The 18,365-nt window shown below is 34.7% G+C and overlaps 1 protein-coding gene across 8 annotated transcripts in view; it reads left to right on the top strand.

The window, feature by feature from the left end:
• p120ctn (adherens junction protein p120) overlaps window positions 1–18,365 on the top strand; it is a 273,656-nt gene that overhangs the window by 137,098 nt on the left and 118,193 nt on the right. For all 8 annotated transcript variants that reach the window (XM_083117643.1, XM_083117639.1, XM_083117642.1 and 5 more), the window contains 3 exons: window positions 3,950–4,109; window positions 5,994–6,195; window positions 17,758–17,982. In XM_083117643.1, the coding sequence (XP_082973769.1) occupies window positions 3,950–4,109; window positions 5,994–6,195; window positions 17,758–17,982 (587 nt within the window). The remainder of the gene's footprint in view (window positions 1–3,949; window positions 4,110–5,993; window positions 6,196–17,757; window positions 17,983–18,365) is intronic.

The raw sequence follows: 18,365 nt of genomic DNA, 5'->3' as shown, positions 1-18,365 counted from the left end.
GTACCTTATTAGTTGTGTGTATCCATGGTGTGGTACAAAAAATTGAAAAGTAAATGAGTGGACACAATGAATATAATTTCTAGATGAACTCCAAGAATTTCGAAGTTTCTAGTGAATAACAATTAGTTAAATGCAAATAAAAAGGGGGACATAAAATCTCAAAATATATTTTTTTGTCTTATTTGATGGGAAATTCGCATTCATTTCCTGTATCTTTTGACAAGGCAAATCTATTTCAAGAGATGAATTAAGTACATATATCATGGTGAAATAAAATGCATGCCACTCTTCAAGTTGTAAGAAACAATGTTTGAATTGAATCGTGTGGGCAGGGAATTATCCGCTCTCCTATTTTCAGTTCTTTCCCTCAAGTTCTACCTTCATAAATATTTTTCGAACTTAAAAAAAAAAATACCCCCGTCCTCTAAGAATGAATGTTCTGTTATTGTTATTCGTATTTGCATTAGTAGAACTAAATTTTATGGAGAGAAAATAATTACACTGCTCGCATGCAGAGCATTTTTCTGAAATCATAATTCTTGTATTTTTTCTCAGAACAATGAACTTTGGTTTTCTCTAAATATGATTCTAATATTACATGTTTGTTGCTGTTACTGCAAAATATATCTAATTTACTTATTAAGAAGACTGTAGCATTAATTAAATATATTTTTTTAAAAAATGAAGTTTCAATATTTTAATTTTTAAAATTCTGGTATGGAATCGTACCACTAAGATATATGTATTTTTGTATGTTTTATCTTATGTTCACATATTTTGTACTAATTAAATCTTTGTATGAGAACCAGAGGAATATAACTCCAAAAATACAATTTTCGGTTTTGTTTAACATATCTCCTATGAACTCTTATTTGAAGTCAGATCAACATAATCATAATAATCATAATCTTTATTCATCCGTTGGCCCATTTTTTCATGGGTATGGATTTCGTCTAGACACATGAAAATATAAGGTATGGTATGAAAGCAATTACAGTATAAGAACAAAAGATTTTTACATGCTGCACATATGTGATAAAAAATAAATTGTACATTACATTCTTAGATTCACAATATTAAAAACAAAGATATATATATATATACATAAGTACATGCATGACTTTTTTTTTAAAAAAATAGTTACATTGTTCCTTCTAGGGTATTATTACATTTCTTTGTCTACTTGATATTTGTACCCAATCTAATTTACATAGCTCTGTCTGCGAGGTATTTTTTGATTAGCTGCAATTCTTTCCTTAAGGAACTGATATTTTTTTAGCCAAGGGGGAAGGTTGTTGTGGAATTTTATACCTGCAAAATGTGGTGATCTATCTGCCAAGAGTTAATCTGTTAGTCTGGATATGGAAGTTTTGTCTTTGTCTTGTATTATGTCCATGAATTTCTTCATTTCTTAATTGTGTCTTGTCATTAAGTACATAGATAATAGATTTATAAACATAGAGCGAGTATACAGTCATAATTTTGTTTTCGCGAAAGGCAATTCTGCATGTGGATCTGGATGGTATTTTGCATGTAAGTCTAACAGTTCTTTTCTGTAGTGTGAACACTCTTTTTGTATGTACATGAGCTGCCCTCCCCAAGGTGTAATACAGTATTGTAAGTGAGGATAAATAAGACTATAATACAGGTTCATATTGATTTCCTTTATATTGTGAAAGAATTTTCAATAGATAAAGATGTTTTGGGAGTTTATTACAGATATAGTCAATATGCCATGCCCAATTTATCATCGATGATCAATCCTAGGAATTTTACATGGTTAGCAAACTCTATTTCATTTTAATCTAAGTAAACAGTCAAGTGAGCCTCCCCGATGGCACAGTGGTAGCGTTGTTGCCTTGTAATCAAGGGGTCCCGGGTTCGATACTCGGTGGAGGCACAAGTGGTTCGGATCCCACTTTAAACTGTAGGTCCAGTCCCGATTTGCCTTACTGTGCAAAAGTGGACTTAAAGCAACAAATCAATCGATCAAACAGTCAAGTTATCAAAGTTGTTCTTGTTGCCAGGGTTAAAATTCATGAAATTTGTTTTTTGATGGTTTACATTTAGGCTATTAGGGTTCAAGTACTGGGTTATTTGATTAATTGAGATGCAAGTCTGAATTTCTAATTGTTCTTCGTTTTTGCCCTACATATTATGTTAGTGTCATCTGCATAGGTGATAGTTTGAGTCATGTTGTTCATCGGTATGTCATTAATGTAAAGGATAAATAATGGACGAAGTATAGATCCTTGAGGGACACCTATCTTGGACGATTTGTAGCTGCAGTAGAAGGTTTTGATAGATGAATTATCTACATGCTCAATTTGAGTGCATTGTATTCGATCAAAGAGAAATGATTTAATTAAGTTAAATGTGCCACCTCAGACCTAAACTATACAGTTTATGCATAAGTGTGTTGTGGTTGAGAGAGTTAAATGCTTTGGACAGATCTAGAAATACTGTGCTTGGATTCATTGTCCTCCAAGGCTTCAGTGATTATTTTTATAAACTGTACAGTTGCAGAATTCATTGATTTGTCTTTTTGAAAACCATGCTGATATTTATTTATAATATTAAATTTGGAGCAAAAATCATGGATTTTTTTGGAGATTATTTTTTCGAGAATTCTGGAGAAGGTTGAAGTAATTGCTATTGGTCTGTAATTTAAGGAGTCTGTTTTAAGCCCCTTTTTGTATATCGGTTTTATGATGCTCTTTTTTAAGATCTTTGGGAATATACCATTACTTAAAAATGAATTTATAGTAAATTGTAGAGGCAGGAGAAGACAGTGTGTACATTTTTTTATTAGATGGATAGACAAACCATTAATATCACATGATTTCTTGTTATTTAGGGAATTAATAGTTTTCTCAAGGTCATTGATACTTATTTCCTCTAGCATCATAGAGTTTTGAATGGCATTAGTGCATTGGGCCGAATTTTCACTGTATTTTGTTTGCAATCTGGTGCTTGGGTTATCATTCACAACAGTGTTATTGAATATTGTTGCTATGGTTTCTGGGTCTGTTATCTCAGTTCCATTTATAGCTAGTGAGATATTTTCTTTGACTTTATTTTTCACTCGTTGCTTGTTTAGTATATCCCATATGATTTTAGACTTGTTGCTATTACTATTTATTTTTTGTGATAAATGGTGAGCTTTCTCAGATTTGATTCATTTTTCGTACTATTTTTTTCTTACTTTTATACATGTCATTATAAATTTTCTCTTTGGTAGCTATGAATTTGTCATGGATACTCTTTTTAGTTCAATTTTTTTCTGAAGAATTTTGTTTGTGACCCTATCTTCATTTATTTTATTTAAATATATATATTTATTTTTAATAAGGCATGCAACATGTAGATAATATAAGAGCGTGTTTATTAAATTTTCCCAAATTTATTCCGTAGTATCTGATTGGTACACTTCTGTCCATCCTTCTTTTTTTAGAAGATAGGATAAATATCTGATATTATCTTCATTAATATTTCTGCATTCTATTGCATATCTCTTTGTTATATTATGGTTTGTTCGCAGGTTTACTTGCATTAGTTGTGCTGTGTGGTCGGATATTAAATTGTTTATCACCTCTGCTTTTGTCATGTCAGAAGGCATGATAGTGCTAATGTGATCTATAAGAGTTTCAGTAATGCATGTTATTCTGGTGGGATTTTCTTCTAATCCTTAGCTATAAGGTGGAGTCACTCGTGTATCTCCAAGTTACTGACTTTTATTTAAGAGTCAGACATATTCTAAGTATTCATTATTTCCTCTCTCATGTAAATTTTATAAATTGTAATTATGTCCATCTGGTTCTCACACAACGAAATGTGGCAGTGTTTTGCATTCAAGGGAATCCTTTGGTTCTGAAATTTCTTCTTAATTGTATTATATATTATGCATGCGACTTAAAAATGTTTTTTTAATTTAAAAAATATTTTTCAGGGGGCAGCCAGAACAAGGTGTTAGCTATCCTGTAGACATGACGTATCATCCAACGAATGGCCATTCAGACAATCACTCCCCAAATTCGTCACATCTGTCGGTACATAGTGGTGAAGCAACACTCATTACCCGAACACAGAAGCAGCAGACAACACAACAAGTAAGTCATGAAAGTGAATTTTCATTTCTCGGAAGTACAAGTGAGAGATAAACACTATATTTATTTTTAAGTATATATGTAATTCATATTTTGGAACTGATATATGTGGTAGTAAATAGATGAGTACAGCAGCTCTTTATATCTAAATATGCAAATAAATCCTGATAGGATGGATACACATTCAGTTTCATTGACTAGGTTAAGTTGATGAAACAGTACTGGAAATGTACAAAAATCCATTCAGCAACTTCAAACTTTAAATATATATAAGTGCTGTATTTTCATGTATTATCAAATAGTTTTAGAGATTGATTTCACAATCCCCCCCCCCCCACACACAATACATAATAATCTTTCACTATAATTTCACATAATTTACATAAAGCAACCCAATAAGGACTGCATTTGAACTGTTTATGTTAAAGCTAATGTAAATATTTAAAGACCTATATTTTATTTTGTATCTGATTTTTCCGCACTCAAAATACTCATTGAAACATGTGGCTCCTGAAAATTAAACATCAATAAGAAAATAGTAACAATGCCAAAAAGAATGTCTTTAGTCTGTAGAATGTCTTTCCAATTTATGGATAATATTAATTTGGTCTCAGTCTCCAAGAATGTGTGTCTTGCTGTGAACTACAGTATAATATTCTTGTGATTTGGAAATAATGCATGGAACAGTGAAAATTAAACTATAATTAACTTGCTGACCAAAGTAAAGTAAGGGTAACAAACATTCAGCAAGTAAGTTCAGGTTCTTACTTTCAAGTAAATAAAACTATCCAAAGTAAAACCTGGTTTATTTGGTTCGTTGGACAAATTCATTGGGTAAGTTCACAAGCAGCACTAAATAAACAAAGATACTGGCGAATGGAGCATTGCTCCATATCAAGAACAGGAGACAATCTTCATCTCATATTTATCTTTGTCATCACTGTTTAAACTACTGAGAATGATATACAGGCTGCAAAATTGCAATGGTATTTGAGTTGTCTATAGACAAGGTGCTTGGCAGTCAAGCATGGAGGAGTTACTTCAGTTCTCTTGAATAGTCATTACAACCCATTTGTGCCCAAGACTTAACTATTTTTTTTAATTGCATCAGCAATACTTAATCATTAACAACTTGTAGATCAGCTTCTGCCATTCCTCGCACTTTGCTACTTTCCTGTTATTAACTAACCCCTTCTCTACTTCGAGTTGAGAGAACATTTCAGCATATACGTGAATCAGCAACGAAGGCCACAGTGATCTGCCCTCTCAGCTCCACCAGATCTCGAGGCAATGGTGGGACAAACACTATTCTAGCTTGACAGAGGCCTAGAAAAACAAAATGTGTGGTGGTGCCGTGTCTGGTGGCCTGGGGAACCACCTCGGGGAATTGTTATTAATACTTAACAGAGATATTTTGTTATTTTAAAAATGAGATGGTTCATATATTTTTAATATTCAACTCAAATCCTTCATGCAGTTTGTTGTCAGATACTAAAATATGAAGGCAAAAACTATAACATTTTTGCTGAAATTTATCACAATTAATGCAAACTGATCAGATATAGGTTATTGTTTTCAGCTTCATATAAACATAAATGATAAGACTAAAATATATTTAGATAATGTAAGATTTCATTATAAGGTCTAGTGTGCTAAGGTAATTTCTAACTTTTAATTAATTGTAAATCAACAATATATTAGAGCTGCTATAATCTATGAACATGATTATGTACTTTGCCTTACACATTTTGCCATCCAGTAACCAATGGATAAGGTTACATCCAGTGAAAGATTTTTTTATTAGCTTCTTGTAGCTAAGTGAAAAATTTATTTGTTACAAAATTGTAATATATATTTATTTATTTATTTTAATGTACTCTCCCACAGGTTACCACTGTAACAAAGGTTGTCCGGGAAGTGCACCATTTAGGACCTGATGGTCAACCTGTGGACTATGTGCCATATAGCACTGTACCACCTACATCAACCACAGCACCATACCCTCATCCTCAATATGGCGGTGCACCAAACTATGAACATCTAGCAGGACAAGAGCCATATCCTGCACACAGTCCTGCTGCAGACCCAGGTAAATTTAGTGGGTGTATGTGGATGAGTGTTTAGATATATAAGTATTTGTTACAGTTGGATCATGCACACACTCATCATGATACAGTTTCTTTTATGAAGCACATGGAGCCAAATTACAGGGAGATCTTACAGGGCTTGGTGTCTGGCAGAATTCTACATGGGTGCTAATGGAAGTATTGCTTTTTAAGTACTCTAAGGGCATGTTACTTAATATAGTCACACAAAGCACATGAACAGAAAAACTGTATCGAGATTAATAATCAACTTAAGAATCCACTTACAACTACAACATGAGATCTCCATAACCCAGAACGGACCTCCCCAATGGCATAGTGATTTGTAATCAAGGGGTACCAGCTTCATTACTTGGTGGAGACACTTTGCACAGTGGTTCAGATCCACTTTAAACTGTAGGTCCAGTCCTGATTAGCCTATCTGTGCATAAAATGGACTTAAAAAATCAATTAAAACCTATAACTCGCTTTCTCATTTCTATAATAATTAAGAGCATTTAGACAGAATTGAAAAAAAATATTCATCTTGTGCAAAACTGTACCCATTACTCTTAACCTGCCATAGATCATTTCAAAATTAAGATTTTTTTCCTGAAAATATATTATTTTAAATTGAGAGTAACTGTGCTATTATTGCATATCCAACTTAGTGTAAATTTACTTGAGTTTGTCATGTGAATGTTTGTTTTTAAAATCCAGTCATCAGTGTGTGAATTTAACAAATTGGATAAAAATGCATATTTTTAAGATAAGCCCGTTCAAAATGTTTATGTTGGACAATAGGTTAGAAATAATGATATAAGATGGAGTCAACTTTTAGATAAGTATAGGGACATCCCTGTCCATTCTGTTACCCCTCTGTACATAAGATATTCTTGCAGAAGAAGTAATTAACCCTTCGTGGTCATGTGAGAAAATTTACATCGTTGGTCATGCATGGTGCCAGAGACAGGGTTCTTTAAATATGTTCAATTAAAGGTCTAAATGCCAAACCCTCAATTATCACGATTTTTTTTTTTTTTTTTTTTTTTTTTGCAAACAGTTGAGATTGTATAAAACTATGAAATGTACATTTTAGTTAATGAAATAAATACGTAGGACAAAATAAGTAATATTCTACATGACTAAAATTTCAAGCTTACATGTGTGACCATAAAATTTGAATAATGAATTTTTGTTTTAAGTCCACTTTATGCACAGAAATACTAACAGAGACTAGACCTACAGTGTGATTTGAACCACTATGTGCCTCCACCAGGTATCAAACCTTGGACCCCTTGATTACAATTAAATTAGCACTGCACCCTTGTAGAGGCAATTGGCAAAATGAGTTTATTTTGCAAATAAAATAACTGGTGATTGAAAGTCTTTTTTTCATGGCACTCATACAAAATGTTACACTGATGGGTCTCAGTTGCCATCTGAATGAAACTGTCATCTATAGTCACTTTTCCTCGGAATCCAGGAATAAGACAGTTGTCTTATCCACTCTTTCCTTCTGTCAATCTCATTTCACCAATTATTGCACGAATATCACAGTTTAATAGAAATCACAAACACACACATAAGGAAAAAAGTCACTCTTTGTTAGTCATGCACGCAACAGCAGACCGGGTTTTCGTTAAAAACTAGGTACACCGTTAGTTGCACATGGACTCGGAGACCCTGGTGGCTCAAAGAACTGACTAACACTGATATCAAAATCGTGGGGAAGAGGAGGAAGGTCAGAAACTCTGCTAGACAGATTGAAGGTGTTGATAAAACCATCATTGATAATTGTTCATGCTTAAGTTCATACTTTGTGTGACAGTTATATTAACACACAGCACAGTTGTATTATGAACAAGCAATACCCAACAATAAAAAGTAACCATCTCTTTTTCTAGACAAAAGCCTTCAGCTCTGCAAATTGACCTATAGGTAGGGATCTTAATTTTTCACATTCGTGCAAACACCAAATACATTGATTGTAGGCAGAAAGTGATTACAAGTGGATGAAAGATATCCTAAATACATTTTTTATGCATACTAAGACATAAAATTACACAATTTCATAGTTTGAGATTTTTAGTATTTCTTATTAATTTCACCACTTCTTACACAAATATAGGAAATATACAGCAAAACACAGAATTTGCAACTATACTAGCATTGAGAATCTGCAATACTGTGGCAAGGAAACAAATGTGTTGTGCAGCTTCTTATAGTGTAGAATTGTTTTTTCTGGAAGTAGAATGCTTACGATTTTATATCCAGATATTCTTGGATTCTTCGCTGGTTTTTGGTGCAAGGTCATTGATTACAACATTTTTGTTTATTACCACTTTTTGCTGTTATTTTGAGTTTTTCATTAGAGTACACAGAGTTCAAAATGCTTGAAAATATCTTCATTGAGTAACAAAAAAATAATTATTGTATGCTAGCTACATCATTTTAAAAATATTTCAGTTGACAAAAGAAAGAAAGAAAAAAAAAAAAGAGATGAGTGTTCATATAAAAAACTAAACTGTGTATCATAACAACCCTTTGAGGAATCAAGGCCTTTCAATGGTATGATCCAGTCCCATCCCTGTTTTTACACTGGACAGTGCTCCTACTTTTTCAAGTAGTTTTGCAATTTTCCTCACCACAATGCTGTGCGGATACCAAAATTTTAATTTACCGGAGATCAAATCCAGAACAGTTTGCATCACAGTTGAGATCACTAACCATGTGATTGTGCAGGGACCCTGGTTTACATAAAAAATGACTGTAAATCTAATGTGAACATTTTCACAGAACTAACTGTTCTTTGCCATAGCCTTGTGAAAGGATGAACTGTCTGAGGTTTCTTGTTGAATGTTATATAAATAATGTAAGTTAGGTTTTAAGTAATCACATATGCCACAGACAACCTTGTTCTGTTAACTATGCTTTTTTTAAAAGTCCCTAACAATTATATGATGATTAATTTGGGAATTCTGTCACTCATGTTTTATAGTGAATAAAAGTATCTATGAATAAGCATGAATTAATTATTTTTTATCATGTTAATGTTGAGTACAGATTTTTTTATTTTATTTAAGAGGCAAATTTTGGGGAAAACACATGAAAAATGGAGAAAAATAACCCTATTTTTAATAATATAAACTGGAAAAATTCACAGCCCCACCTGTAAGTTTTCAACTGTAGACAAGGAATCTAGTTTTCTTTATTTTCTCAATGCCAGGGATCCTGGGTTCAAATCCAAGCATGGGTGTTCTTTGTGATTGTCTCTTCCATCAATTTCATCATATCATCACTCATCCTCATGATTAACCAAAAGTGGCAGAAAAGTGAAATAAAATAAACCAAATAAAAAAAAAAAATCTTTCCTTTATCTCTGGTAACCAGAGATTATTGTGAACTGAAAGTGCATATTTCAGTGTTTCTAGGGTTCAAAAACATATAGGGAAGTGCTCTTATAACTTTTTATACAAAATATTACTGATTTACTTTTCATTTTTACGAGCAAATTTTCTTCGCTATTGATTTTGCCACCTGTCTGGTGGCTTCGCTTCGTCAGGCATGTAAGCCACCAGATGGGTGGCAAAATCGACCGCAAAGAAAATTTGAGCGGAAAAATGAAAAGTAAACTTATCAGAGTAAATGACCTATATCCGTGTAACCGCCAAACATATATCTTTAGATACAATGAAAATACCACTGGTTAAAAATTATTTTTAGCCCAAGCCCACTTGACATTGAATATTCATTCCTTGTATAGAAAATGAAACTCTCTTTCTTTCAAAATTCCAAATTTCACAAACATATTAGTCAAAGAGTTTCACTATAATACACTGCACTAAAATAATATTGTCCTAAATTGAATTTTAACCAAACTGAATTGGACTTTGTTTCGAGCTTGAATACTGATTGGACTTAATTAGGTGTATCACAATTTTAGTCATTGACATCATGTAAATTGTGACATAATGTTTGTATTTTGAAGTGTTGCAACAGAATAGTGTGAAATATATAAATACAGTGTGTCCAGCTTAAAAGTACAATAATAGAAAATTTTATTAGTTTTTAAGTTTATTAAGATATTTCTGTAGAGTTTTCTTCTACCTATAGAGTAACTCAAAAAGTTTTTTTTACATACCTAGTACACCTCAATATGAGCACCATTAGTTGCTCTACAAATGTCCAACCTGTATTCAAGCTCCACCCATGTGTTGTTCAGCATTACTGTAGTCTCATTTCGGATTGCAGCACAAATGTGATGTCGTACATCAGGAAGGTCACGAACTCGTGTCTGGTACACTTGTAAGGTGCTCTTGGTTAAATATTACACACAATGATTTTTTTCTTTTATTGTACTTTTAAGCCAGACACGCTGTATTTAAGGGTACATCTCCCAGAACTCGAAATGGGGATGTGGCCATAAACACAAGTGTATGCTTTGTTGCATATAATAATAATAATATCTTTCAGAGGCTATACTATTTTGGCTCTAACATTGGGCAAAATATAAGAGTTGAAAATAAAGAAAAATTATAAAAGTAATTCCCAATTTAATCTTAAGTCTCAGTTCAGTCACATTCACCTGAAACATCTACAAATGACAATAATAATAATAATAATAATTATTATTATTATTATTATTTATTATTGCAAATACAGATATGGTACCCACATTGAATCCTACATTTATTTTGAAAGAGAGATGTCCGATATATATTCATTGTAAGCCTCTGTAGTTTGCTCTCTTTATCAGACTTGCAAGGTGAAATAAATATGTCATAGATAACTAACCATCTATTATAATAACTCTTACTCATTTCTACACTGCATGAACCAAAGAAAATATCATAAAAAGGAAAGTATCATGGCTTCAGTAGTCACCATTTGCCTGAGCTTCCCAACTAAATTGGTGCCTGACCTGACATTGCAACCCATAGAATGTCATTTATATGCCAAGTGATTCTGTATCTTAATTGTGTTTGAGTGTCACACTACACACTTATATTATTAACACATTCACTGCTGGTGATGTGCATGTGCATCACAGTGTTCGGAAAGTTCCTCTTTTAAAAGTAACAGTTAGTTGCCTTAAAAAGTAACTCAGTTACAGTTACTCATTTTAAAAAAATAACTCGGTTACAGTTACTCATTTTGAAAAGTAACTCAGTTACAGTTACTGGTGCTTGAAAAGTAACCATAAGTTACTTTTACAGTTACTTCATACTGAAAATTTTCTTGCAAGCAATTACATTGTATGTACAACTGATTACATTGTATGTACAACTGATGATCATTAACTGGAATAGAATAATATGTGAAGACTTGCATTTTATTTATGATCTGGTTGGTAGGTAAGTCTTAATAAGTCTTTGCATATTTATATTATTCAGTAGAGACAAAATGTATTCCTGTAGGGAGGGGACAAATTACCAATTATTTCTCATGGAGGGGGGATTGAGTTTCATATATACGAAAACCACTTTTCGAATTCCCCATAACAAAAAACATATCATATTTTAACTACCCACATGCACAGCTAATAACCCTTGGCTCGACAGCCCTACAATGACCTTGTCCTATCTCCTGACTGCCAGTCTCCCTCCCACAATCCTACCTAGAGGTGTGGAGATCTTCAACCAGTAATGAGGCGATGTGGGGTAAGGATGTTGAACCTTCAACTGTTATAGAGATTTCCGAGACCGGGTTATGCTACACACTTGTAGCTCCCCAATTGCCTCACAATGGTGGGTTGCCACTGGTCCTATACACAAGCCGAAAACCCAGATACTGAACCCCGGCAGACTCAAACCCATACCATCCTGCAGTCAAGAGTCTGTGACGCAAAAATGCACCATGTTTTAATTAGCAATGTGGCCAATATTAACTTTTGGGACCGGATTATTATTAAATAATACTCTGGATTATTATTAAATAATACTCCGAACGTTTGATTTCACAGCGATTGAGACAAACTGTAAGCAGCAGAATGTAATGGTATTTTTTATTATACACACACACAGAACTGTAATCATAATACCTGTACAAATAATTTATTGGTATAAGAGAGCAAAGTAATAAGCATCCTGGAACAAATATTTACTTCATCTTCATATTTAGAAAATATTTTCATCCTTTTGCCAAAATACTCTAGGCTCATTTCTTAAAAAAATCTTTCACTGCTTCGTCATTCATTTTGGTAGCCATGCTCAATGCACATTGTTGCATATGAAAAGATTCTCTTGGGCTATCGACCAGGTGAATTGTGGAAAGATTCCAAGCTTTTGAGAGCTAACGTCACTCTCATCTTCAGGGTAGAAAAACTGAGAGTGACATTAGCTCTCGAAAGCTTGGAATCTTTTCCACAACTCACCTGGCCGATAGACTGAGAGAATCTTTTCATTATTCGTCACCAGGAAAGCTTCAAGACTTACGTTGTTGCATATGTTACACATCGTGCTCCACGATTATCTTTATAGCTTTGTCTAGAATGCATTTTCAGAGTGAAAGGAACAAAATGTTGTTCTAGAAGTAAATACTATTAAATCAATGGTTCACTATGTCGTAATAATTTTCTTCAATATACTACAAGCTCATTGTAAATTCTTAATTGGAATTTAGGAATCTTATAAGTTGGTATTGATTGATTGATTGATTTGCTTTATTTTACTTCGCTTCTTATGCCACTTTTGGCTAATTTGCGAAGATGGGGATGAGTGCTGCTATGATGAAATTGATGAATGGACACACTCAAACATCCATGCCCAGGCCGGGATTCGAACCCAGGACTTCTGGCACCGTAGCACGATGTGCTAACCACTCTGTCACGGGGGCTGGCTAAATAATCTGGTATTGAGATGAGACATGAATTTGCATAGTCTTGGTCTCTCCTCTAGTTGTAAGCACCAGTCTCAATCTCAAGGGGCAAATTTCAGTCTCATTTCAAGTCTGGAAATGTGTAGTATAAGAAACATACACAGCATGTCAATTCACAAACTTTCACAGCATATAGAGGATGAGACAAACAAATTTTCTTAACAACATTTTTGTTTTGATTCCACATTTCAACACTACGAATCCTCGAAAAAGGAGAATTTTATCCTGAATTTATGAAACTGCTCTGCACAAGGTCATGGCTGCCACTGATGAATTAACTTTGCAATTGCGATTAATAAAATATATACATGACCTATAGTTAGGGATATTGAATTTTCGCAATGCGCGAAATCGCAAAATGTGAAAAAAAAATGCAATTTTGAACATTCTGCACGTAACTACACCCCCAATGATGAAATATGCATGAGTTTTATTCGTGAAGTAATGCGAAATGTGTGCTTTTCCATTAAATGAATGCTTTTTCGCGAAATAACCGTGAAATATCATCAAATTAAGTAGAAAACATGCAAAAACCGGCAATCGAGGTTGTGCGCGCAAACTGTCGATTTGTAACGAAACGTTTGCCTAAAGTTTCCTACCACTTGCAGCTGAAGAACGTTTTATCTTCGATCACATCAGGAAGACGCTGCAAATTGGGATTTCCCATGCACATAATCTCAGTTCGAAAACTTCGCTCCCTGTCAAGCTGCATTCCTTTCTTCCCCCGAATATGCAGTTTAGAAATGAAGTGATTTTGTGTTGGACAGCTAAGTACTTGTGTATGTGTACAGTATATATAAAAATGAAGAAATAGTTTATCAATTTATAGCTCTTTTGTATGTTGTTTCCTCTCATGATGAAAAAGTGTGTGCCAATTTTTTTTTTCCACCGCTGGTATATACCGCTGATCCAACATTTTATTTACCGCTCTCCTCAGTTTTTATTTACCATAAATTTGTGTCCCTACCTATAGTGTTGCTCATGAAATGAGACACGATAGGGAACAGGCCTTTTCAAATTCGAGACACAACTGAATGCCTGTATATAAAGGTAAATGAATATTTGAAAATAACTATCTACTGCAAACCGCTACACTTTATCTAAGTGTGTTTTCAAAACAGACATGCTGTCAGCTTCTTCTTAACAGCATGCAGAGCAAGAAAAGTCAGCACATCAATTGCTCTTTATGCTCCTACATAACTGCAGTGGTGCATACCTCTTATAAAAACTGTGCTATAGCCATATGTGAATGATTGAATGTTTTCTGGATGTGCACAGTGTTCTCCTATCTTTCAGAAGCGGTGACAAAAAAATAGTTGTCCACCACCATACTCACTAAAAGGCAGTTACATACTGTGCGTGAATTTTTTTATATCTTTCATTGCATTTTGTGTAGAAATATTCATCCTCAATATTCTGTGCAGATGTATGTTAGATTACAAGTGATCCAGGTTTCTTGGTTGTCAAATATTCTTGTGATTCCTCATTGATATCAGCGGCGAAGCTAAGGCGTAAATACTGGGTAGACTAAAAAAATCTGCTTATATTTTTTTATACAGCAGGTCCATGCGTCGGTTCTTGTTGGTCGCAAAATTATCAATTACTCTTTCCTTGAAGCCTTGATCAATAGAAAGTTCTTTAACCAGTTTTTTTCAATGGCTATTGTACTGAGATAACTTAATCTTTCATTTTTCATTGAATTACGGAGATAATTTTTTACTCTCTTGAGGATGCTCATACTTCTTTCGGAGGAAGCTGTTGTAACAGGGAATGTCAAGACCAACTTGATAAGTTGTGTTACTTCTTTGTAGATTGTTTGAAGATCATTGCTAACTATGAATTTTAGAAGGTCTGCAGGAGGTAAATGCTTTTCTTCATCAGCATAAATATTCTTTAAATCATTTTCTAATCGTTCTTTGTTGAAAAATGGATATGTGGACAGAAGGCTATTTAATTTCATCACAGGAAAATGTAGTTTATATCCCCCAAAGCTATTTTGGTCTAGCAATTCAACAAATTTTATCTTTTCAAGATCTCCAAAATGTATTTCCATTTGTACAGTCAGTGTGTCCAAGATTTCGTAGGTTAAGCATCTGAGAGCCACGAAGTCTTGTTCACTTACATTTATTTCACTGCAAATCCTCTTAGAGTTTTCAACACATAATTTCACAGTATTATATTTTTATAACATAAATACACTATGTGACACACACACAAACACACGCGCGCATGGACTTGAAGTAAATTAACATTCAACAATGCAGCACGTGAACGACGCACTTTGCACAAGAAGACTAGAAGCACATTAGGTTGGTTCTGAGGCTAGCCGCTTTCACCCAGCAAATCGGCAGTCCCCTCCCCTTACACTCCCCTTCCACCTATGCAGAGCTCACGCTGTAGCTGCCTTTTAATGCGAGGCTTTTCGTCAAAAGCCTCACAGTTCGGACCGAATGCACTCTTCCTCTTTCTGGCCTGACTGACGAGATATCTGAAAGGATTGGCGGAACTAAATGTTCGGATTACATAGTTTAATTCGTTTTAACGAACTTTGATTGTTACAGGGTACAAGAACATTTTAATTTCAACATTTTTTGGGTAGGCTAAGCCTCAAAGGCCTCGTAGGAGCTTCGCCACTGATCGATATTGATTTGGTATATTATATGCAAAGATTGCTGGGCTGAACAAAGTTTCTTTACAGCTAAGTGACAAGTCTTAAGAAATTGCTGCATATTTCACAAGGTTCTTTTCACATACTTCTAATTAGTATACATTTAGAAGAGATTGTATAAGGTCATGTAATATCATAATAATCCATGGCACAACAGTCCTTGAGGGCAAGGCCTACCTACCAACTCCCAGCCTCACTCCCACCAACCAGTAATGGGGTGACATGTGGTCAGCATGATGAACCCCCAGTCATTCTTGTAGGTTTCCGTGACTAGGTTATGCTATGCATTCATAGCTCCCCAATTTCCTTACAATGATGGGTGGCCACTGTTCCTATACACAGGCCAAAATCTCAGGAGAAATGTTACGCTTTTCCCAGGAGACTGGAACCTACGTGCGGCTCATAGCCAGAACCGAAAGCTTGCACCTTAAACCGCACGGCCACGGTGCAGGACATAAGGTCATGTAGTATGTCTATATATTTATACACTAAAGCAATTAAATTAAATGAAGGGGGCAGGCAGCACTTTATAGTTGATGTGGCAAGTTCTCAAGATGTATGTTTCTAAAGTATAGATGAACTTTTACTGCACACCATGTCTTAATTTTTCTGGAGCAGATTGGGCACACTAAAGAAAGTAACCAAACTAGCTAGAATTATATCTCTTGCAGAACAGCCCTTCGAGAGATCAGGCCTTCCACAGTCAGGGTATACAGCCCCATTGTGGCATTTGGCTATTTAGTTTGTAGGATGCTACTGTTTCTTTCCAAGCTCCCCAATTATCCACACAACGCGATATTGAAAGTAAAATTCTCTCTCCTCTGGGGATGAAATCCAAAAATGCTTTCACATGTGGCAGTAACTACTAGGCTACATAGGAACCCACTGGGCACATTTGAATTCAGCATAACACCATCTCATTTGGGAAATAATTTGTAGTGTCTGAAATTCAGCTAGTGTAGTTGCAAATTCCATAGTTTGCTGTATTTTTTCCCAATATTCATGTAAAAAGTGGTAAAAATCTCCTAATAGAACAGACTTATGTTACTTCATAACTTAGTGTGGATAAAAAAATATATTTAGCGTATCATCTCATCCACATATCACTTTCTGGTATCAATCAATGTACTCAGTGTTTGCTCAAATGTGAGAGTTAAGGTCCCTACCAGAGGGGTGGGGGGGGGAGAACGAGGAGGTGCTTGCGCACCCCCTACGTTCGCTTAAAACACTAACCCTTAGAGTGTCATAATTTGTCATGTCATCATACTGAGCGCCGAATGTTAGGTACTGAAGTAAAACCGTTATTATTGTATGCAGCAGGCAAGCACTGAAAGAGATGCCGATATACATACTTTTCTATCATCATCATTGTTTTTATGAGGGCACAGCCTCCCTGGAAAATGAATGTCAATCTAATTATATTTCACAAATATAATTTCATTTCAGTCGGTAATTGATGTTAATCAGTGGCGATGATTAGGGGTGCAGTTGTCCCCTGCTTTTTGTTATTTTTGCCCCCACATTATGCTAAACCTTATGTTCCAAGGGAAATTGAACTGTCCTTGCACCCCCCAGTTTTTAAAGGTTGCATCTGTGTTTCAAGTGTTTTTTATTTTCAGCTTCACATCCCCTAAATTGCTTTTCGCACCCCCTCAGCACCCCTAGATGATTAATCCTGGCGCCGCCGCTGGTCCCTACCTATAGGTCAATTAAATAGAGATAGTTGCAGTGCTCAAGGATTGCATCTAGAAAAGGTTATTTTTTGTTGTTGGGTATTGTTTGTTGATAATACTTCCATCCAATTAGACGTAAACAAGTTACAATTTTTTTCCATGGAAAAAGTGAGTAATTCGCTTACATCTAATTATTATCAACCACGTCTTTTATTCCCCAAACAAGAACTTCCATCCAACTTTAAAGTTTGATAAATCTTCTTCCAGAGACACTTTTGAATCATACATTCTTAAAATTAATTATAATGAAAGTGCATTAGTTACATGGATTCATTTTTTGTTTTCAGCACATCGGTATCCAGATCCATACAGACCTGGATACCAAGACTATGAACACTATCCTCCTCCAGGAGAATACCCTTACCAAGGTCCGCCATATCCTGGAGGTTATCCTCCATATGGGGATGCAGCAAACTATGTAGAACAACCGGGGTATGGGGAAAGACCTCCTACACCACCCAGCCCTAGTGAAAGAAGCGAATCTCCACCACCTCAACAAGCACTTCCGCACGGTGAGTACCAAATAATGAATTGTATTCAACTGTGTGTTTTGTTATGTAAGCAGTAGCTTTCTAGTGGCATATGGATAGTTAGAACCAGAATATTTAAGAGTGTAAGACTTGCATGCTTACCAGTTCTGTTACTTGGTGGCATCTTTTGACTAATAACAATTTTGAGGTGGCATCTTTTGACTAATAACAATTTTGAACTTTCCTCAAAGCAGTGTGTAGAGATTTTTGTAATAAATTTCTTTTTGATTGAGCTTAAGAAACCTGCTGCTGTAGAAATTTTTAATATCATCAAGCTAAAAAAAACTAATAAGTTCCAACTCAAAAATTTTGAAAGCATTGAAATAATAAATCTTGAAGCTTTCCTGGCAATTAATGATTGACCT

Source organism: Lepisma saccharinum, chromosome 2 (assembly GCF_977018435.1).
Source record: "Lepisma saccharinum chromosome 2, izLepSacc3.1, whole genome shotgun sequence".
Taxonomy (NCBI): Eukaryota; Metazoa; Arthropoda; class Insecta; order Zygentoma; family Lepismatidae; genus Lepisma; species Lepisma saccharinum.
Note: the sequence above shows the minus strand (reverse complement) of the source record. Positions and strands in the feature narration are given on the sequence as shown.